Below are 24,668 nucleotides of genomic sequence, written 5' to 3'. Positions count from 1 at the left end.
AATATAAATTTACTAGAAGTATCAAAAAAGAGGGAACCCGTATGTAGGAAGTTTAATTATGAAAATTGTGTTTCAAAGTAATTGAATGTAAATTATGTAAAAAACGTTTTACGGGGTTGTTTCACCTATCAACATACTGTAATGGAAAAGCGATACCATAAAAAGTAAATTTGAAAAATTTGCGAAAGGCGGAATAACAGGCGGACCTTGGATTTTTTAGAGCCAAGAAATGCGAAAATTCAGCAGGGCTGTCATTATTCTTCTATCAACAAAGTCTTCCAAATTCTAATTGGAAGAACATCCATTTGTAGCAAGATAGGGAGAATGGCATAATTCCTTATTTTTTCCCTTTTAAAGGGCAAAAAAGAAGAAGCATGAGACTCTGTCGGCCTAATTCATGTGTTCACGAATTATCGTCTATCACGTTTTCATACATTCCGATTTTCTGAGGAGAAAATACAAAAAAAATTTCTATGCTCTCTCACGGATACGAACCGCAGACCTTCCGACTGCTAGTCCGATCTACTATCACTTACATCACAAGAGCCCTCAAAAAAGAATGAGATACTTTCTTATAATATATACGGATATGCAAACTGATGATTCTAAAATTTTACTATCATAAGATTGGAAAAAATTAAGGATTTAATTCATTTTTATACATTTTAAAAGAAATTCAATTTTTCAGAAAGTTAAGATAAAATATTTATTAGAATGTCAAATTTAAGCATTTCAATTATTTATATAATAAAGGATAAACTTTATATTTATAAAGAAGAATTGTTAATAATATCCCTATGAATTTAGAAAGAAATTTATTTCAAGTGATATGTTTAGCTTAAAAGTAATGGGAGCAAAACTGTGCTAAAACAAAAGCCACACATACCGTAATTACCTTTTTTAAATTAATGATATCTATACCGCTGACAAATTGTTACTTGGCATGCATAATACAATATTTACGCATAATTGATCCTTTCTAGACTAATACAGGCATAGCATATTTCTATGGAATGATTTGCTATAGTTCCTAATTTAAGTTTCACATACTTTTATATTTAGGGAATTAATTACATAGCACTGAAGATTACTCAATGTAACATAAAAGATATGCTATCTGATTTATGTTTAAAATGACTAAATTTAAATGTTATAAGCTCACATGTACACATACTCCAGAAACCTGACACATTTCGAAATTTAAGATAAATCAAAATTACTGGAATATTTCATCAGAAAGCAGTTTTTTAAATTTTGGTAAATTTCGTGTGATTTTGACATAAATTAGGCTAATCAACAAAAATGCAGTGCTCATGAGGCCCATTAGAACACAAGTGATTAAGGTTTAACCACAGTAGTTAAACATGGCTCCGAATACTGATGAACGAGCTAACTGTATGGAACTTTTCGTGATTTACCCTCCATGTGTAACATTAATACAAGTAATTTACCCTTATAAAGTACTCCCCCAAAACATTATTTTCTTAAAATAGAGAGTCCTCGTATGTTTTGAGCTAAATAAAAAAAACGTAAACAAAATTCGGATGCATGCAATTCCCTGATGCATGAAACGAACGCGAACCAGTTTCCAATAAATCCTGCCTGAAGGCATTTTATCTTTCAGGTTGAGAGGCTTTGTCTGCTTTGCCTTTATTCATTGAAATCAAACGACAGTAAATAACGTCCCCTAATAATGATAAAAACCTAACATCGGGGAAGGAAAAAGGTGATAAACTGTTCTTAAGCGAAAGGCTCTTCATAAATGTAAAGGTCCTACATGTGGCAGCCGAATACTGGTAGTTCAACTGGTATTCGATCCCAGGCGAAAATATTGAGCGCATGATCTGTTTTCATGGTTTTCCACCTGTGGAATGCGAATACGAGTCAGTTTTCCTACAAAAATCCTTCACGAAAGCATTCCTCTTCTTATGCAAATAGCCCTCATCTACTCTGTCATATTCTAATAGCATAACTCTTTCTACTAGACAAAAGAATCTCTTTTTTTTAATGTATGACTCCTAATGGTGTCAAAAACTGCAGTTTTCTTTTTTTTTTTTCCCTCTTCAATGCAAAAAATACACATCGATCAATCGATGTTACTTTACATAAATTCTATGTGAATTCGTATTTTTTCCACTATTTATTTATGCGTTGGAGAGTTTTCATATTCGTGAACTGCAACTTGACGTGGACAATAAGCTTCTCTCTATTATAAGCGCAGAATGTTTCATATTAACTTTCTCCGGAACGTTAAAAATTTAATATTTCGTGAATGTGATGGAAAGAAGTTTGCATGTAACATTAAAACATAGTCTCTAGTTTCTAGAAGTTTACTGTCACTAATTTTTCAAACAGAAATATCGTTTATAATGTACATTAAAGTTGTATGTTAACTTATAGTAGTAGGGAAAGAAAGTCGAAAATCATTTCATTCAAATGTTTTGATCATTTCATTCAAATTTATACAGCAACTGACACTGAAATATTTAAACGATGGCATTAAGATTGCTTGCTTATTAAAAGTTGTTAATAATATAACATTTTATTTTGTAATAAAAAAGGTTGTTTTAAACTGAATAATTATAACATTATAGAATATTAAATTTTTAGTTAAAATTTTAAGTTTATGAATTAAAACTGTGATAATTCACTAAATTTTCATAGACAAATGCCTCAGCAATCTTTGTGAAAGTTAAAAAGCAGTTCTAATTTAGAACTTCGAAATTTAAAGGTAGTATTAATAAATTTGACATTGTGAAATTTTTAACAATTATTCAACCTGAATGACATTACTGTGCATTTCTTTTGAAGCAATTAGGCATGAATCAAAGACTGAACGATTTTAAGATGAAGCTTTATTATTAATAACCAATAAATAAAACAAAAATGCACATAATTAGACGTAATTGACATCCAACTTGGTAAAAAGTATTTCCTTCCTATAACAAAAATTTTGAGGATACAATATTACTAATCGTGAAAGAAATGGGATATGTTTATATTTCTTGATAAATTAAATAGAACAATAATAATAAGTATAATAATTTTAGTTGTAACAGAAATAAGTGCCTTTATTTTATTTTCGACCCAACTTAATAATGCTTTACACAACCAATCAGTTTGCAGGAAAATTTTTTTAATATATAGTATAATTTCCCCCAAAATCTCTACAGAATTTAATTTCAAATATTTAATGGAACTATAATCGTATAATAGACTTCTGTATTCATAAATGTGGTTATAAGAAGCATAATATGAAAATTAAATATTATTGTAGGGTTTCCATAGAAACATTTATTGCTTTATATTCTAATATCTAGATTAATAGGAAAGGCTATCTTGCTGAAATGTCGTAGAAACTCTAATCCTCAATTTTTGTTTCATACAAAAACCTCAGTTATAGAATAAGTCAGGGACACGGGCTAACGTTTTTACAGAACACAAGTTGAGGGCTTTATGGTTCATCCCTGCCCCAAATAACCCGAGAGGAAAATTAGGAGGATCTAAGCTTCAGTTTTACAACTCTCTCTTCTTGAACGCTTAACAGACTGAAAACGAATAGGGAGAAGGAATGTTTTTGCTCTAGGCCAAACCATTTTGAGACACCCTGAGTCTTGGAGGCAAGCCCGTTTTTAGTACAAAAGTGAAAACTTTTGTGAGACATTTTGGTCTGTTTTTGCCATCAAAGTGAAAACCGGCAATGGGTTAAAGAAGCAGAAAATTTGCTGAAGAACTCAATGATCTTGTTATAAGGAAAAATATAAAACAAAGAAAAAGTAGAGAAGTGTCCTACTAGAATTATTTTGTGCAATGTCTGCATGCATGGGGGGAGGAATTAAATTATGCTTACAATTAAAATTTTTACCATTTTTCTTTGCTTCCTTTTAATTACATATACTAAATATTTAATAAAAAAGTAAGTTTTTATAAATCATTGGGTAAATTACAATATTTCACGTCTATTTTTATATTCTTTTAAAGTAGGGGTCTTAAACCTTTCTCGCTCTAGAGCCACATCAATAAATTCACAAAGATCTGCGGGCCCCATCTGTCAAAAAGTAGTGTAGTCAGAATATTTGTATGAAAAAGGGAGGTTTGTTTTGCAAGACTACAACTGATTCTAAGGAAAGAGATAGTGTTACATATTTGTATATATACAGGGTGTTTCATAGATCATGGAACAAACTTGGAGGGGTAGTGGAGCATAATAAAACATGCATTTTTTGTATAGGAATGTAGGGTCTAAAGTGACGGGTTAAGGCAGGAACGCAAAAAAAAATTACACGAGAGGAAAATGTGTTTATGTATAAAATCAATGCAAAGTGCTTCTTTGCAGCTATAAAGTATTCACAATAAATGTTCAAAAAAGGGAACTAAAGGCTAAAGGCCCGTTTCCTAAAACTAAACGCCCGTTTCAACTACTGCGTACAAACGCGTTGCGTCAATTGAAGACACGCCTACAGCATCCGTACAAGCGTTTCCACTGCCATGCATCTGTAGATTATTTTCATTTTCCGCCGCTAGATGTCACTGTAATATTTTGGCACCAAACAACCAGTTCGCGAGTTATGATGCTGAACATCTGAATTTTTCCCGCTTAAGTGAGTATTGTTTGTTTTGGATTTAATATGGATCCTGACGTAAAACGCAGAAAAGTTTTGTTTACTAAAGTCCACGTTATTGGAAATTTTTATTTCTGCTTATAAACTGCAAAAGTAAAGTATGCTTGCAATTTTTAGATAAGTAAGGTTATAAAGCATATTACGAACATCACTAATTGCATAGAAGCTGAGGTAAATTAAAAAAAATTTCTTTGCATTTCTAGAAGCCTTAAATATTAATGAAATAATATATATATATTATTAAACCTAAAATGTACTGTAACTGAAAAAATAAACAAATAAAAAAGTTAAACACATTAAAAATAGTTGCTACTTTAAAAATACAGAGCAACTGCAGGTTCACAATATTTATACAAAATTTGCTATGCTTGTATACCGCTGACTTCAGGGTCATAGCTGGATAATTTATTAGAAATCTCGTTTGTTTTAAAATGCACTATGGGCAGTTAGCATGATCCATAAAATATTATTTTTAATTTAAAATTTTTTAATTCCTATCTCTTTTTATAGAAGAAGTTTTTAAAATAAGCTTATATATACACACATTAGGTAAAGAAAATAGAAATATTTAATTATGTCCTGCGCTTCTGCTGTAGAGGACTGAATTTAAAAGCAATTATTATAGTAATTTTTTGTTTAAAATGTTTAGGGCATTAAAACTGTCTCATGTTAACTGATAATGAAAGTTTGTTTAGAGCCGTAAACATCTGAGCACATGTATATACTACATTCACACAAAAGTAAAACAAAACAAGATATATATATATATATATATATATATATCTAAAGGGTTTCAAAAGAATAAATAGTAAAGTTAAATTAAATTTAAATAATTCTCTTGCGCCATTGCTGAAAGGAAAAAAGTTTGAATTTAAGAAATATTCTCTATTCGTAAAAAGCAAATTTAAAGTTAATTAAATTTAAATGATGCAAACAAATAAATGATTAATTATTGTTGCAAACTAATCTACAATATCATTTAAATTCTGAGAGCATATGTAAATCAAGTGCAAGTAACAAAATCCATGAATAAATATATAATTCCAAAAATTTATAAAAATGCATAAGTGAATAATAGGATATAATCGCAGCAATAATTAATCATTTATTTGTTTGCATTAAATTCCATTTAAATTTAATTAAATTTGCTTTTTACGAACAGAGAATGTTTGTTCAATTCAAATATACGTACAGGGTATGCTTTAAATTTGTATTATACAATTTTCAAAATTTTTTGCGGGGAAAATTTAAATAAATAAGAGAATAAATAAAACAATATATTTAATGCATATAATAATAGAAATAAATTATAAAACACAAATATAGATCAAATTGGAACAAAGAGCTAGACAGGGTGCAAAAAGCGTATGGGATTCGAACTCACGACCCCAAAAGTAAAACTTGTTTACCATCAGCTTTACCACAAAGCTAGCATCACCTGTGAATGGTATGCATATTTTGGATTATATACATTATCAAGTAAATCAATTCTTAAAACTAAATTTTTTTTGTCTTATTTCAGTGTGCTATCATCTAAAAAATTCAGAGTTTGTTCTTCAGCTTCTAGTACATTTCTTACAAAAAACATTATCTTTTACAGAGGCGTTCCAATTAAAGTTAAATGGGCCACTAAAAATATATTCTATGTGCTTACAAACATATGTTAGCCAAAAAGGTATATTTATAAATAGAGAAATACAAATTTAACATACTCTTTAATGGAGTGGAATATTTAAATATCTAGCAAATTTAATTTATAATTAATGGTTTTAGTTTTTACCTGTTGCAAAAGAAAAAATAACAACTCTTTTAATACCATATCTGATTTGCTACAGCAGTTTGATATAGTCAGACATTCAATCTCATTAAAGGTAATTGTGTATGCAGAAATAGGAAATAATTGTCAGGACAAATTTTGCTATTTAATGGACTTGATTTTCTTGAACTGAATTTCTTGATCGCCTGCTTTTCTATGCGAACTAGTATTGTAGTTGCAGTTATCTTATTTTTCTTATTATCTTCTTTAACATTCTTTCCCTAAGCCATCGTTTATCGCTACTTCCGCCGCCATTAATTTTTGGTGACAACACCTGATTGCTCCTTTTTACCACGTGACCCCAATGCATCCGTAGACATACGGATAAGTTGAACTCCATCCGTCACCACACACCGACTGGATTGCAGATGTCAATCAAAGTGAATTCGCTCGATGATTGGAGAAACGCAGACACCGCAACGCATATGCAGCAGTGGAAACGGGCCTTAACAGTAATAGGAACTACAGCTGTGATTGGCTTTTAATGCAGCGGTAGAGGGCGGTAATGAGCCAGACAAACCACGATCCGCTGCATCAGAGGATCATTCGCAACTCTGATTTCGAGCATGATGGGCGAGTTTACGCACAGGGAAAAAAGCTGACATGCATCTCATGTGTGGTGCTGCTAAAGGGAATGGCAGAGCAGAGCTACGGTTGTACTAGGAACGGTTTCCGAACAGGCGTATGTCGAAGCACACAATGTTCGAGAGGTTGCATCGGTCTCTGTGTGAAAACGGGTCATTTGAAGCCACCTCTGACACTAGGAGTGGAAGAAGAACGACAACCTCTCATTGAAGAATCCATCTTGAACATTGTGCATGAATCATCTCAGACAAGTATGACAGCTATCGCACATCGTCTGCTGAGTCATTTCACCATTTGGAGAGTATTGCATGAAAAAGGTTTGCACCCATACCATTTGCAGAGTCCAAGCCTTGCAAGAGACAGATTACCCTCTTTGAGTTTATTTCTGTCATTGGTTCTTGCAGCAGTGTGCGGCACAGGCAGATGTCCCATGTGCTATTCATGGACGAGGCAACTTTCTCACAGGACGGCATCTTCAATAGTCACAACATGCATGTGTGGGCAACTCATAATCCACACAGCACACGTCCACATGCATTCCACACTCGTTTCTCCGTGAATGTGTGGGTGGGTATTGTTAACCACTACCTCATAGCTCTTACCTGCACATACAAATGGCTTATTTTATCATATTTTCTGCAAGATATGTTACCGCAATTGCTGCAGGATGTTCCATGTGTCGTTCTGATCACATGTGGTTCCAGCATGATGGTGCACCAGCCCATAACCATTACTTGGATGGGACATTTCTGGGCCATTGGATTGGCCCTGGTGGATCCGTTCGACAGATTTATCAAGCTTGGATACTTTTTTTTTTTGGAACCATCTGAAGAGCATCATTTATGAGACTCCCGTTGACTCACTGGAGGACCTCATTGCACGACTATGTATTGTGGCTGCAAGCGTGTGCGAAATGCCTGTTGTTTTTCAAAATGTTCGTCAATCCCTTCTGCGACGTTACCAAGCATGTATTACCGTTGGTGGTTGCAATTTTGAAAATTTATTGTGATTACTGTATTGCTAAAAGAAGTATTTTGCATTGATTTTGTACATAAATACATTTTCCTCTCTTTTATTTATTTATTTATTTATTTATTTATTTATTTTTTTTTTTTTTTGCGTTCCTGCCTTAAACCGTCACTTTAGACCCTACATTTCTATTAAAAAAAAAATGCCTGTTTTATTTCGCTCAACTACCCCTCCAAGTTTGTCCCATGATCTATGAAACACCCTGTATATATATTGGCTCCCAAAAGTCAAATGAAAGTCGAATTAAAATCTTTTGCAACATTTTTAACTATGAAAAAAAAGTATAAAGATGATTGTAGAGAATGATGCTACAAAATGCATTTGCAATTAAAAAAAATAATAAACTTTACTGGTGGGAGATGGTAATTAATTTACTTTTATGTGAAATTTGATATTATTTTTGCTTGATTAAAGTTTCAATATCTGGTTTAATCTATGTTGTTGCAATTCGTAGTTTCCTCCAAATGTCTGTCTGTCAACCGTGCTCTTGTTTTTGAGTTTTTTTGGGGGGGGGAACGCCGCGGCACGCAATGAACTGGAAGTTATTCTGTAAGTACTATCCTTATCTTCAGGGCAGATGTTTTTATTTTATTTGGCTTATAATTCCTTACTAAATGTAGTATTTCATCTCGATGTACTCCGTTTTTGATATAATTTAAATCAAATTCCTCATCATTATAAATATTTTAAATACACATCAAATAGTTTTCTGATTGCAATTTTCTAATTTCGACTATGCGTAATGTATGCTTTATGCATGTGCTCATTGAAAGAAATGTTTGATAAACAAATAAATATTAAGTTTTTTTTTTTTTTTTTAAATTTTGATCCTAATTGATCTTTATTTCATAAATTACAATTTCATATTTTTAATTTTATAATTTCTGCATGACATCTTACTAGATTTAAACTGATGATCTATTATAATCCGGAGTCGCCGAAGTCCCGACGAGTCCGGTTTAAAGACTTTTGACTGTAGTATACTAAAGATATCAAATTATAAGAAAATTATATAACACTGCATAAAATAATTACTTGTAGCTAAACAAGCAAATGTAAAATCTAGGAAAGGCAAGGTAGTAACAAGGAGCATGTAATTTTCCTTTATGAAGAGGCTGAGCTTGGGATATGGTAAGTCATAAAAATATTGGATTCAAAATTACTTAAAACCATTGTTAAATCCCATCCCTGTGTTCTATCATGTTCACTCTATTTCTAAACTTTCATAATACATTATAATTCTGATGAACTGGCATACAGTGGTTTGATAAATCTGGAAGTCACTGATATTCTCAGCAGTTGCTTTCAGCTGTTTTCAATTAATGTTTTATTTAGAATGTTGTGTCCGTATGTCATTTGCTTTCTTTATCTGAATTTACTTAAAATGTTTTCAAAACCTGATTGGTGTTTGTTAAGTTAGAATACAGCGCCACCTATTGGATAGGGAGAGAAACGCTCACTTGGCCATCTGGATTCGGCTAAACAACATGCCAGAGCATGTATTAGATCTGAATAGTTAATTACTGTCAATAAATTAGTTATTTCTTTTGCTATACAGTCCACTCATTAGATTAGAATCATAGTACATGGTCAGTACAAGCCGGAGAAATGAACAAAATGCTGGCATTAGATAGAAATAAAACTTCGTTAAAAGCGAAACTAACTAGGTTAGAAAATGTAGTGAAGGAATATAATGATAGTTCGAATACGAACGAAATTCAAATAAAGTATAGATCCCTTCAAAGCATTCAAATGGATATTAGAAACTTAAGGAATAGATATTTAGAAAGCATTGATGAAAAAGATGTCACAATCATTGATGAAGAAATCGCTGAAATGGAAGAAAGAACGGAAGTTCTAGAGGTAAAAATTATGGAAATTCTATCCTCTGTCGCTCATTCTGAACATGAAAATGACTGTAGTAAATTTGATCCTAAAGTACAAGTACGTTTGCCAGAATTATCAATTCCTAAATTTTCTGGTAAATATACCGAATGGAATAATTTTAAGTTTTAATTCAAAAATATCATAGCAAATAACACGCAATTAACAGAAATTCAGAAACTCTACTACTTAAAAGCTGCATTAACTGAAGAAGCAAAAAATCTTGAAACCGTTGATGATACTTTCGATTCTCTATTTAAAGCTCTCAAGATAGGTATGAAAATAAAAGAATATTAATTAAGACACATATAATGTCAATAATGAAATTACATACTTTAACATTTGAAACATCTAAAGGAATAAGATATGTAATAGATAATGTTACTAAAAACGTTAGGGATTTGAATGTTTTAAAATATGAGAAAAATAATTTATCAGATATTCTGTTATTAAATATCGTACTTCAGAAATTAGATTTTGAAACGCTCAAACAATTTGAATTAAGCATTAATGCTACAGAAGTTCCTACATTTGATGAATAAATTTTGTTTTTAGAGAAAAGATGTCAGTTATTGGGTAACATTAACCGTAATGCTAATAAAGTGAAATATCCGTTAGAAAAAAGTTCGAAATCAAAGGCTCTGATGGTTAAAACAGATAGAGTTTCGATTTGTGTTATATGTAAAAACAATAATCATTCACTGCATAAATGTGATTCATTTTTTAAATTAAATCCAAATCAAAGATATGAAATAGTCAAAAACCATAAACTGTGTCTAAACTGTCTCAGTAAGGAACATTTAATCGCAAAATGCAATTCTAAATTCAGATGTTTGGAATGCCATAAAAAGCATCATTCATTAATCCATCGCCTGCTTAGAGATAGTGCCATCATTTGCAATTCAGGAGGAAAAAGAATTCCAGTTCGCGCAATACTTGATACGGCAGCATGAGTTGTTTCTTGTGTGAAGGAGTTGCGAAATTGTTAAATATAAAGAAAGAAAGAATTTATGCATCTGTATCTGGAATTAATGAGAACGTTATAAATATTAATTATCAACTAGATGTACAGATTTCGAATAAGGATTTAACATTTAATTGTTTGGTTATTTCTAAATTAACGAAAGTAACTCCTTCAAGGAGTTAAGATGTGCAGTCATTAAATATTCCCAGTGATACTGAATTAGCAGATCTGCAATTTGGAACACCTAACAATATAGATATGTTATTAGGAGGCGAATTGTTCTTTGAGATTTTAAAACAAGGAAAATTTCAATTAGAAAATCAACTGTTGATATTCCAAGAAACAGTTTTTGGATATATCGCGTCTGATGCATGCACGAGTAACTCAGAAGTAAATTACTGTGGTTTAGTTCTAAACAGTGAAAAAAAGAGTTGAAGAAATTTTGCAAAGATTTTGGGAAGTTGAATCCATTGAAAATATTGAGGACGCTTTGAGGCGAGGACGAAAAATACTGTGAAGAACATTTCAGGCGTACTGACTATAGACAAAATGATGGAAGATATGTAGTTCAGTTACCCATAAGGGAAGGTGTAGAATTAGGAGATTCAAAAACGCTGGCTGAGAAAAGATTGCATCAGGTGTGGAATCGATTAGAAAGTTATTTGAATATGAAAACATTATATAAGAATTTTATCAGGGAATATAAGGATCTAAATCACATGGAAGAAGTTCAAGAAATTGAAACATCGACTTGAAATTATCTTCGTCGTCATGGAGTTTATCGGCCAGAGAAAACCTCTACCAAGCTTCGTGTTGTGTTTAATGCATCAGCGGTTACTAGCAATGGAAAATCACTTAATTCAATATTAATGAAAGGGTGAATACCTCAAGAAGATTTATTTTCTATCATTATTAGATTTCGAAAGTACAACTATGCATAAGGAGCTGATGTTCAGACAAATACTTATTGAACCATCTCAACAAAACCTGCAGTTTATCTTGTGGAAAGAATCAGTTGGTAGTCCTTTGCAGACTTATCATTTAAAAACTGTAACATACGGAACAGCAAGTGCACCATTCCTTGCAATAAGGGTCCTGAAGCAGTTAGCAATGGATGAAGAAACTGAATTTCCTCATGCCTCAAGAGTCATACTGAAGGACTGCTACGTGGACGACATGATCACTGGAGCCAATACGCTGCAAGCTACCAAGGAGTTGCATACAAAGTTAACCTGTCTTTTAGAACGTGGTGGAATGCAGTTACACAAATGGTGTTCAAATAATCCAGAACTATTGAAGAATAAAAAAAGTGCAACTCAGGATTACTCTTTTCAAGTTACGGATAAGCCTCAGATTACACAGGCCTTAGGAATGTCATGGAATACATCTACAGACTGTTTTTTCTTACGATTTAAAGATACTTGACATTGAAGAAACAGGAACAAAAAGAGATGTCTTATCAACAATAGGTCGCCTCTTTGACCCATTAGGTTTAATTGGACCTGTTACGACAAAAGCCAAAATATTTCTACAAAACCTTTGCCTTCTAAAATTAAATTGGAATACACCTCTTCCTAAAAATTACTTTGAAGAATGGAAGGAATTTCTGCATAGTCTAAAAATAGTCAACGATTATCGCATCCCTAGATTAGTTCTAACCAATGGATTACAACAAATAAAAATTATAGGATTCTGTGATGCTAGTCAGAAAGCCTATGGTGCTGCAATTTATGTGAAATGTATGTCGTCTTCGAATGAATTTCCATCAAGACTTCTGTGCAGCAAGTCTTGCATGTCACCTCTGAAGTCAATTGCCATTCCTCGTTTGGAACTTTGTGGTGCAGTTCTATTGGTAAAACTAATGAAAAGAATATTAGAGACCATTCAGCTGCCTATAGACAAGGTGTATTACTTCACTGATTCCTCAACAGTGTTATCATGGATTAAGAAGGAACCTTATCAACTAAAGACATTTGTTGCTAATAGAGTATCTGTTATTCGCAACATGAGTGCTGTTCATGAGTGGTACCATGTTAGCATTCACAATATTCCAACTGGTTTGATATCACATGGAGCTGAACCTAAAGATCTTCTTCATAATGATTTATGGTGGTATGGACCAACTTTCTTGACTAAGGAGAGGTTTTTGACTAATCCTTGTGAAGTAATTTCATCTGATATGGCTGATGTGGAATACCTCAAAGAACTCAAACTTAAGGATAATGACTTAGTTAATTTAAATGTGAAATCCAATTCTCTTGTTTTAGATCACATTTTTAACATTAGTAATAACTATATTCGTATTATTTGTGTATTAAGTTTTGTTTGTAGATTTATAGCCAATTGTAAGGGGAATAATATTAATAGGTTCTCTAACTGTTAAGGAATTGGATGACGCTGAGAAAATCATGATCAGGTATATACAGTTACAACATTTTAGCAAGGATATTCTATCTTTAAAAAATAAGAATTGTGTTTCTTCCAAAAGTAAGTTAAAATTTTTATCTCCATTTCTAGATAATGATTCTCTTCTGAGAGTAAGAGGCAGACTTGCCAATAGTAATCTTAATTACAACCAAAAGTTTCCTTATGTAATGCCAAAAGCTCATGCATTTACTAGATTAATTTTTCAGTATTACCATGTTAAATATTTACATCTTGGTGCTCAAGCACTATTGCATCAGGTTCTTAGTAAATTTTGGGTTATTAATGGTCGAGATATAGCTCGAAAGGTTGTACATGAATGTGCAACATGTTTTAAGGTTAAACCAATTGTATGTGAAGACCTTATGGAAAATTTACCTGGTGAAAGTGTTAACCCAGGGTTTATATGTAATACTTGTGGACTCGATTTTTCTGGACCATTCCTCATTAAGTATAAAAATCAGAAAAAGGGTAATTATGCAAAAATTTACGTTGCTATATTCATATGTTTAGCTACTAAAGCGGTACATTTAGAGGTATTAACTGATCTAACCACAGATTCATTACTTGCTACTATTAAAAGATTTATTGCTAGAAGTGGAAAATGTAATACTATAATGTCAGATAACAGTACTAATATGGTTGGTTCAAAATCAGAACTGAAAAAATTGCATAGCTTAGTCCTTAAATCTAATTCTGACATAGCAGATTTCTTAACATCTGATGGTATAAATTGGAAGCTAATTCCACATAGAGCACCAAATTTCGGTAGTTTATGGGAAGCAGGTATTAAGTCATTTAAATATCATCTTCAGCGTACAATCTCTAATTTAGAGAAATTTTGGACTGTTGTCACACAGATTGAAGGTATTCTCAATTCTCGTCCAATTTTACCTTTATCAACAGATGCAAATGACTTTGAAGCCTTAAGGCTGGGTCATTTTTTAATTGGACGTTCCATTACTTCATATCCTGAACCAGATTTGTCTCATCTTACAGATAATAGACTTTCTAAATGGCAAGTTATCACCAAGTTCATTCAAGTTATTTGGAAGCGTTGGCAAAATGATTATTTAAATCATCTACAATAACGCACCAAATGGTTTATTAATAAAGAAAATGTAAAGGCAGGCATGTTAGTTGTGTTAAATGAAGATAATCTCCCCCCATTTAAATGATCTTTAGCTAGAATTCTAGAAGTTTTACCTGGTAAAAATAAGGCCAGAGTTGTTAAAATGAAAACATCAAATGGTGTGTATATTCGATGTATTAGTAAAAATTGTTTATCCCCTATCCAGGATAATAATGCTTAGTTTACTTTATTATGTTTATTAATTGTGCCTTACATTAAAATGGAACTGTTTAAAGAGTAAGTTCGATTGTAGCATAGTGAATGTTAATGTTCTTTAATGTTTGTATATGTTTATATTATATTCATGATGAAAGATTATCTATTAGCTTTCATACTGTATTGTAGAATTAGTTGTTCTTGAATTGTTAAATTGTATGTTTGTTTGTAATTTACACGTTGAAATTTGGAATTTCAACGGGCAGCGGCATGTTAAGTTAGAATACAGCACCACCTATTGGATAGGGAGAGAAACACTCACTTGGCCATCTCGATTCGGCTAAACAACATGCCAGAGCATGTATTAGATCTGAATAGTTAATTACTGTCACTAAATTAGTTCTTTTGCTATACAGTCCAGTCATTAGATTAGAATCATAGTACAGTGTTGACAGGGCAATATAATGAAACGTCAAAAGCTGAATATTACTAATAGACTAAACAAAAAGGGGGCAGAACAGAACTACTATAATGGAGGAATATGAAATTAGACCTTATATTGAAAAGAAGAAAGAAAAACTACAAAATTTGCTGTTAGTCTGTTATGTTGGTACTCTCTGTTATCAGAGAACTGGATTAAAAAATGTATGTATGCATGTGTGGATGTATGTATGGGCATATATCTATGTATATATATTACACGCACATATTATGCATATCTATGCATGCATACATACATTTCTGAACTCGGTCCTGATAACAGACTAGTACCTTTATTATTTCTAAACATATTGACATTGAGAAATGTTGGGGTGGGAGAACTACCTCATCTAACTGGATAGTGTATTGAATGAATAACTGAGTTCAAAATAATCTGGAGGTAAGGCTACAGACTACTCTGCACTCAATTATTAGCCTATAGCAATAGAGCAAAAATGTTAACAGAACCTATGTTAACAAAAGAAGCTAAGCAAATAAATTTTCCAAAAGATGAATGAAAATCAAAAAAAAAAAAAAAAAAAAAAAAAAGATATTTTCTAAAAGAAAGCTCTTTTTAGGGGATCAATTTTGAGAACTGTTGTGACAATCATGAGATATCCTAACTCCTCAGGCAATTATCATCTTGGTGAGATAGGTGTCACGATCCTGGAGCCTCAAGTGGTCTATCCTCTTTTTCATCTCATCTCCTCTTAGCTGAAACATTTTCCCTTCTATTCTTCCTTGTGGTTTTCCTCTTCGGAGGTTGGGCCTTATAATGAGAAACTGGAACAGCCCTTGTTTCTAGTTTTTGAGTGGCAAGAAAATTGACCACGTGTTTGCCCTGTGTGGACAACTGTGTCACTGCAAAGGAGGGTCTTGGTAGTCAAGGGGCGAGGCAACGTCCCCAACACATTGCTTTAGCCTCTGCTTCAGCTAAAGAGGTGCACCTCGCCATCCTCATTGGGTGTCAATCTGCTGGTCACTAGTCCTTGTGCCAGTGGCTTGGGGATAATCTTTTGGGAATATCTGTTGGGAAAGCCAACTGTGGAACATCAGTCTGCCTATACGCCTGGCTATCCCTAACACAGGAATCCGAGTTCCCTTGTTGAGCAGGGCAAATGGACCCGAATTTTACTCAAATATGCCTCTCAAAATGTACAAAATATTATGATAAAGAAACCAGAAACAAATGTCTCAAACCAAAATTCTGAATATGACTAAGTATGTACTATAAAGTGTATATTTCCCTCAATGTGTATTTCTAACAGTGTTTTTTATAAACTTTTTGTATTAAAAATTATGTTGTATATATAACAAACAGTTACTATCACTGCCTATATTATTTAATCAAGAGTAATATTCAATGTAATATATAGCCAATACACATAGTGCATTAAGGGTAGAAATGAGTTTTGTAAGGTGTCCTAAATATAGTGCAGTGTTCAATGCAATATGTATTATAAAAATTTTAGTGTATTGAGTGTTTTATATATAGCAGTATGTTAAGGTGCAATGTAACCAGTAGAATGTTTAATTACAAAGTTATTTTTGGTAAGTTTTAAGAATACAGCAAAATTTATGCCACAGTCAACTTTTAACATGTTATTTAATCAAAAGTAATATAGGCTGTACTGTGTCCTTAAATCTGTATTTTGTACATTATAAGTACAGCACAAAGTAAACAACGAGTGTTTCTGTGCGCAGATGCGTAATTTGTTTGTAATGTGCAATTTGCTCTTTATTTAAGAGCTCTTAATTTATTTATCTGTTGTATTAAGTTATTTATTTAAGTCTGTCTTATATAACGAAGTTATGTACTATATAATCCAGTTATACCTTATTTAAACAATTACATTGTTCAGAATCTATGTTGAATTGTCAAGAATAATGTTCAGCATAATATGTTGCAAAGAATATATAGTGTATTAAGTGTAGCATTGACTTGTAAATATGATTTAAGTACAGTGCAATGATCAACGCAATGCATATTATGAAATGTATATTGTCACGAGTATGTGTAGCAATGTGTTAACATGCGATGCAGCCAGGAAAATGTTTAATTCCGCATGCAGAAAAATCTATATTTTGCCCTTGTATGGCCATGTACTTTGCCCTTGTATTGTTTTCAGAGTGTAGCTTCAGATAGTTGTGGGATACGGACGATACCCGATTAGTCTATGTAAGCTGTCTGGCTGTCCAGACCTGCTCTCACCTGTCACCTATAAAATCTATATAAACCTCTAAAATGTATACTATAAAGTGTTACGATGAAACACCGAAATCTGGAGAATGTCGACTTTCACCGGTGAATGCCAACATTCACATAGTCGCTTGGTGTATGTCCGAAATATTTTCCAAATACTCTTATTTCTGAATTACACCGGTGAATGTTGACATTCACCATGTACTAATGGTGAATGTTGAACATATAAGAATATTATATTTCCTTCTCCGTAATTCATTCGCGAAAAAACACACTTGAGACTCAGAATAAGAACTTAAGAACATAAGAACTTAAAACACACAGTACATTCAAAATGAGAAAGGAAAATAATAGAAGTTATAAATTTTTACAAATTATGTGATTCAAATCTTATTTATTGCAAAAACTTAAACTATTATGACACTTTGAATTGCACAAGAGGCCCTTGTTTTTACAACTGCATTTATTTGTGGAACACTCTTTTTTGGAATGGCAGCGTGTACATATACTCCTCTCTTTTCGACCTACACCAGAGCATATCTGTGATTGTCGACATACATCGGTGAGGGTCCGAATGTAAAGAAATATTCGATCTTTCACTGACGTATTTGGTGAATGTTAACATTCTCCGGTGAAAGTCGACATTCTCCAATTTTGGTCTTTCACGGTAACATATATACACCACCACAAATGCTAATCAATCAAGTAACTGTCCATGTTTCCTTGTTATATCTAGCCCTTTTGGTGAACTACAAAAAATGTCTCTTTCTCACAAGCAAAAATACTCAGGCACGTAGCCAAGAAACAGACAATATCTCCACTCTGAATATTTGCTTGTTGATATGATTTCAGCCACACAGTCTGCTTTACTATGAATATTAAAAATTGGGCAAGCTAACGTAAATGTTTCAGTGCACAAAGCTTTGAACTTTTGTTGATGCTTAGTCTCGGAAATCGACCTTCTACTTGTTTCTGAAGAAGAGTTCATTTCCGAGCTTGCCAATCAAAGTGTTTGGGCTGCTAGTTAATCAAGATGTGTAAGGAAGGTCAAATAATCAACATAAAACACATGATCTTGACCTTCAATTCGCTTGATCTGCCTAAGAATATTAAGGCTGGATATCTTAACTGTCATGTCATATCTTAACTTTATATTCCAACCCCATGCAATGCATCCAGTGGCAGTGTTTTGGTCATTCTGAGAACTCAGGCGATGACAAACTGGCGTGTGCGCAATGTTCAGTGGCTGGCCATTATAGTGAAAACTGCACTGCTGTGCCACTCTGTATAAATTGTAACGGTGAGGATACAACAATTTCCTGCTCATGCCCAAAATGGATATTAGAAAGCGAAGTCTAGACTGCAAAAGTAACTAATAACATCTCGTACGAGGAAGCCAAAAGACGCACAACTATGACTCAAAAAAAAAAAAAAAAAAAAACAGTTCAAAGCACACAGCTACGACTAAACATATCTTTTGCCAGCGCTTTTAAATTAAATCGGCCATTTGCAACCCAAACTTCAGTGGGTACCCAGATTCCAACAACTAAAACTCAGCAGACTATAAGCAACAGCAAAAGTGAAAAACCAATGCATTAGATAAAAAAAAAGGGGCAGCAATTCAAAGCAAACCAAAAAATGTCACTCAGAAAATGATAAAAATAGAAGCCCCAGCAATAGCTCGTTTGCTGGCATGATTTCTGAATCTGCGGATTCAGATAGTATGGAAGTAGAGAAGGGGCTGGAAGTTCACAAATATCTATTTTCATGGAAAAATAAAAACAGCACAGAAAGAACAAACATCAATCATAATAGCCATCCCTGTCTCATAGAACTGTCACAACTTCTGGCGGAATTTGGTTGACATCAAATCTATGATCAATGTTTATCATCCTATGCACTTGGCAATGCAGGAAACAAACCTGAAACCAGAACAACAAGCAAAACTTCAGAGGTTTTCTCTTAATCTTGTGGGTGAGCGTGCCAGTGGAGGTGTAGTTCTCCTCACCTCACTGGAATGTCAATCAAATTTTCATATCGTTGTTTCTCTTTATTTGCCTTTTAATGAGTATATTGATCAACAGGATTTTAATAATCTTATAGAGAAGCTGCCTGAGCCCTTTATTAAAATATGAGATTTAATGGCCATAATCCACTCTGGGGAAGTAAAGACACAAATTCTAAGGAAGACAATTTTAGCAGATGATTGAAGATTATTGCCTTCATTTCCTGAATAATGGGCAGGATGCATACTTTCATGAACCTTCAAGGACATTTCCCGCTCTTCATCTGTTCACCATTTTTGTTGCTGCTCTGCACTTTCAGTGTTGGGAATGATCCTGACAACAGCAATTATTATCTCTTTTTGTATCTCTTGCACAAAGAGGAGCAAACCCTGTCGAGATCTCCTCAGTTTATACTTGACAGAGCAAACTTGGAACTCCTTTCTTCTGTAGCAGAGCTCACTGAGGAAAAGGTAGATATGCGTTTATCAATGATGTAGTAGAGCAATTACTAATGCTTTTATTCAGGCAGCTATGCTTCCTATTCCCAGAACATCTGGAAAAATGCTAAAATATCCTAAACTAAGGTTTTAAAGCACTGCCAAGAAGCACTGATAAAATAGAGAAAACCTTGGGGATTTTTAATGTACACACCCCACTTTACCAAACCTTACAGCCTTCAAAATCTGTTCAAAAGAACCAAAGCAAATGTACGAAAAGTAAGACGGCAGAGTCAAAAGGATTCATGAATTTCATATGTGCCATAAATAACGTCTTCTACACCAAGTAGGCGGGTTTGGTTAAGAGTTAGAAAAGCATGCAGCATATATAATGACCACTCACTTTCCTTTCTGGGAAATGATGGCCGAGTGATTAGCTCCACAGGAGAAATTGCAAATACTATTGGTTAGACATTAGGTGCCATTTCTTCCAACAGAAATTATTCACTTGCATTTCTTTCTGTCAAGCTATGTTCTGAGAGAAATCCTATTGCTTTCAACTCTTCCAATCCCTAACTTTATAATAGAGATTTTACGATACTTGAGTTAAAAAGAGCTTTGCTATGAACACATAGGTCTTGTCCAGGTTTAGACGGCATGAGTTACAAAATGCTTAAGCATATGTCCTATAAGTTACTGATGCCTTTCTTGACCTTTAAAACCAGCTGTGGAAAGAGCATAATTTTCCCAGTGCATGGAGAAAAGCTGTTGTCATTCCTGTAACTAAACCTAGGAAAGATCCAAAGAATCCCTTGTACTATAGACCAATGACTCTTACCAGTTGTGTGTGCAAGCTTTTTTAAAAAAAAATGGTAAACAACTGTCTAGTCTATTTCTTGGAAAAGAATAATATAATATCACCTTATCAAAGTGGTTTTTGAAAGGGAAGGCTGACCACTAATAATATAATATGCACCTTTTGAAAAAATCTATTCACAAAGCCTTTGTTCAAAGAAATCACCTTGTCTCTATCTTTTCTGACATCAAAAAGCTTATGATAAGGAGATATGGTATACTTCATGATCTTAATTACAGTGGATTTTGTGGCAAATTACCATTTTTAATTCAGATTTTTTTTTTTTTTTTTATTTTATTTTAAGGCTAGAATTTTTCAAGTAAGGATTAGCTCTGTTTTGTCAGATATTTTTGAAAAGGCAGAGAGTGTGCCTCATATGGCTGTGTGCTAAGTGTTACTCTTTTCAATATAAAAATAAACTCTGTATTAAAGGAACTTCCTCCCATCTTTTCAGAATCTTTATATGTTGATGACATTCAAATTAGCTGTCGAGGGGCAGATACAAGACATGTAGAGAGGCAATTACAGATCTCTTTGAACAGGATCCAGTTATGCTCACATAAGCACAGACTTACTTTTTTGAAACAGAAAACCGTGTGAGTGCACTTTTGTAGAAAAGCAAGATCTCCATCTTGAGCTGAGTTATATCTTAATGGTTCAATGATTCTGTTCAATGATTCTAGTTACACGTGAAGAAAAGTTTCTAGGAGTCGTGTTCAACCAAAACCTGACTTTACTTTCTCATGTGTCAAGCCTGAGAAAGAACGAAAACACTAAATATTCTAAAAGTCTTTACGAACACCTCCCAGAGTGCAAGAGCGTTGCTCTATGCTTCTCATTTACAGAGCACTTATTCACTCTAGACTGAACTATGGCTCAGATGTTTATGAATCTGTTCGGTCTTCAGTCTTGTTAAAATTAGATCCTGTTCATTATCAAACTCTACATATTTATACTGGAGCTTTCAGGACTTCTCCTGCCAAAGGGCTTTATGTCGACTCTTTATGAACCATCTCTCCATTTCAGATGTGAGCAGTTGTCTATCTTGCAGTATTTTAATATATTGTCTCAACCTGAACCTCCCAGTAAGCTATGTTTGATTAATGACATGTACAACCTTTTATTTGAATCATGTCCATCCTCCCTGTGCGATGCAATCCCCTAAAGCAGTACAGCATTTTAAAATCCCATGATAACGTGGAAACAAACAGTAGCGAGATTGTTTAGAGACAACTTTCTGTTAAGCAAGATATAGGTTAGTGATGTTCCCATATATACAGATGGATTTAAGTTCTGAAATTGTTCTGTTGAAGTATTTGATAGATAATGGTTTACAAATGTAAATTTACCGAATATGAAAAAGAGATGGAATGTTTAAGAACTCTATTAGATGAAGTTGAGTCTTCTGAAGGAGAAATTGATCAAGATAGTGAAAATGAATCTGATGAAGAAATATACAGTTCTCAAGACAGCGAAAGTGAATTTGAGCAGAATGATGAGGACGATGGAAATCCTGATTTAGTAAAAAGTATTTTTATTAGCAAAAATAAGAACTTGGCAGGAAGGAAAACCAAATCAAAAAGTGAAAAAGGTCTTCTCAAATTATAATAACTCATTTACCAGGATTAAAAGGAACTGCACACAATATAACGGAGCATCTAGAAAGTTGGGAATTGTTTTTCAATGCTAAAATGATATGATCCATTGTAAAGTGTACAAATATTTATATTGAAAAAATATCGGTAAATTGAACCAGAGATCAGGATGCCAAAATGACAAATGATGTGGAAATTAGAGCATTGTTTTGGCTTTTACATCTGTACACCTTGCATATATCATCACATAAAAATATGCAAGATTTGTGGGCTACTGATGGATCAGGCATTGAAATTTTACGGTACACAATGTCATATAAAAGATTTAAATTTCTTCTCAGGTGTCTACAGTTAGACAATGTGACCAATCGTGAAGCTCGGAAAAAATTGGACAAACTGGCAGCTGCGAGAGAATTTTTTACCAATTTCAATGAAAATTGCCGAAAGATATACCTTATTGGTAAGTATGTTACTATCAAAGAAAAATTTTGAGGGCAGTGTTCCTTTCGTCAATATATACCCAGCAACACATCGAAGTATAGAATCAAAATATTTGCCTTAGTAGATTCAAGAACTTTCTGCAGCTATAACATGGAGATATACGCAGAACAACAGTCGGAAGGTCCCTTTAGATGTGAAAATTCACCATTTGAAATTACAAAACACCTGTGCACCCCTTTGTTTGGGCAGAAATGTAATAATGGATAATTGGTATATGAGTTATCCTCTAGCAAAAGAACTTTTGTCAAAGAAGTTATCTATTGTAGGAACCCTGAACAGAAGCAAGGCTAAAATTCCTATCAAGTTCGTCCAAACAAAAACTAGGAACAGTTATTTATCTATATTTGGGTTCTAAAAGAACACGACAATAGTATCGTATGTGCCTAAAAAATCAAAATGTGTAGTTTTGTTATCTACAATGCATTGCGATGATGTCATTGATGAAAGTGATGATACGAAGAAACCAGAAATAATTTACTTTCATAATGCAACAAAAGGTGGTGTAGATAAAATTGATGAAATGTCTTCATTATATTCGACAGCTCGAAAAACCAACAGATGGCCGATGGTCGTCTTTTACTGTGTTGAGCGTCACTGCAATAAATACCAGAGTCGCTTTATTCTCAACAAAGACCCCTCACTTACAATATGGAAATAGTAGAAAATTCCTAAAAAATTTGCTGTATCTCTTATACAGCACCTCACATAGAGATAACAAAAAATATGTCAATGCTTCCTAAAGTGCTTTGTGAAAGCATCGATAATGCCACTTCTAGTATATCAGAAGCCTATGAACGCCTATGAAAGAAACCAAAACTCAAGAAAGGCCGACGTGCTATGTGTCCAAGATCCAAAAACAATAAAACTACAATTTCTTGCAAAATATGTGACAATTTTTCATGTAAAATTCATTCTTCGTATGTTTGCCAGAAGTGTATGTTAGCATCTGACTTCTGATTAGGTATATACTTATTTTGAATGGATTTTTTTGTTAAATATTGAAATAAGTTTTTTAAGTAAAGAAGTATAGTTTCTAAATGAAATATTGCAATTATTGTTTATAATTAAATGGTTTCTATAAAATATATAACAAATTTTTTTTAATGAAACTGATTATGGTGATGCAGTCACCCTGCACTATCTCAACGTCAGTGTTGGACTCGTGCCTTCTGCCGGGTTAATGCATCTCATGTTTTACAATTTTACACCTGCTTCACATAGCATTATCTAAATTATAAGTAACTGCATCTCAACTTTCAAAATTTTATTACTTCTTTTAATTTTATATGGCTGGTATTGTTTTAAATTTGTGATTTATGCAATTGATGTGTGGTTTTTAAAAATAATTTGTGCTTAATTAACATGTATAAGTTAAAGAAGGCATCATGACAATTATGTTAAACACAAGATTTGTAATACAATATTATATATTTTGAATAATCTAGAAAAATATAACATAAAATAAAGTATAAATAAGTGGCTATATATTTTATTTACTGAATAAAATTCATTGACCATCATCAAGCCTTAAATCTTCATCAATCCCACCAAAGCCTTTACTGACTTCATTAGAGGCTCTTAATCTCTAGGACATTTAAATATCCCTCCAAGGGAAAACAAGTTGATAGCTATATTTTTCAAAAAGGGCACAGCCATATTATTTCTAATAACATAATGATGCAAAAACCATGATGATAATTATATTTTTAATGCAGACAGATTATAAAATAGAATATAACAGACTTAAATATTACCTGTATTTTTAAATATTCTTCAGGATCATCCAATGTTTTCATGTCATGGACAACTACAATCCAATTTATGGCTTTTAATGTTTGAGCCAAATCTTCAGCAAAGAGCTTAAATTACAAACAGATAAAGATAAATAAATGGCATGTATTAGAATAAAATAATTGCAGTCTTATTTTAGGAATTACAAAGTCCAGAACAAAACAATAGCCTATAGTAAGTTAAGAAA

General features: G+C 33.0%; 1 protein-coding gene across 8 annotated transcripts in view; it reads right to left on the bottom strand.

The window, feature by feature from the left end:
• Positions 1–24,668, bottom strand: part of LOC118194614 (S-adenosyl-L-methionine-dependent tRNA 4-demethylwyosine synthase TYW1-like) — a 75,836-nt gene that overhangs the window by 45,323 nt on the left and 5,845 nt on the right. For all 8 annotated transcript variants that reach the window (XM_035365791.2, XM_035365794.2, XM_035365792.2 and 5 more), the window contains one exon: positions 24,445–24,549. In XM_035365791.2, the coding sequence (XP_035221682.1) occupies positions 24,445–24,549 (105 nt within the window). The remainder of the gene's footprint in view (positions 1–24,444; positions 24,550–24,668) is intronic.

Source organism: Stegodyphus dumicola, chromosome 5 (assembly GCF_044657685.1).
Source record: "Stegodyphus dumicola isolate Sdum_Otavi_A_Nest chromosome 5, ASM4465768v1".
Classification (NCBI taxonomy): domain Eukaryota; kingdom Metazoa; phylum Arthropoda; class Arachnida; order Araneae; family Eresidae; genus Stegodyphus; species Stegodyphus dumicola.
Note: the sequence above shows the minus strand (reverse complement) of the source record. Positions and strands in the feature narration are given on the sequence as shown.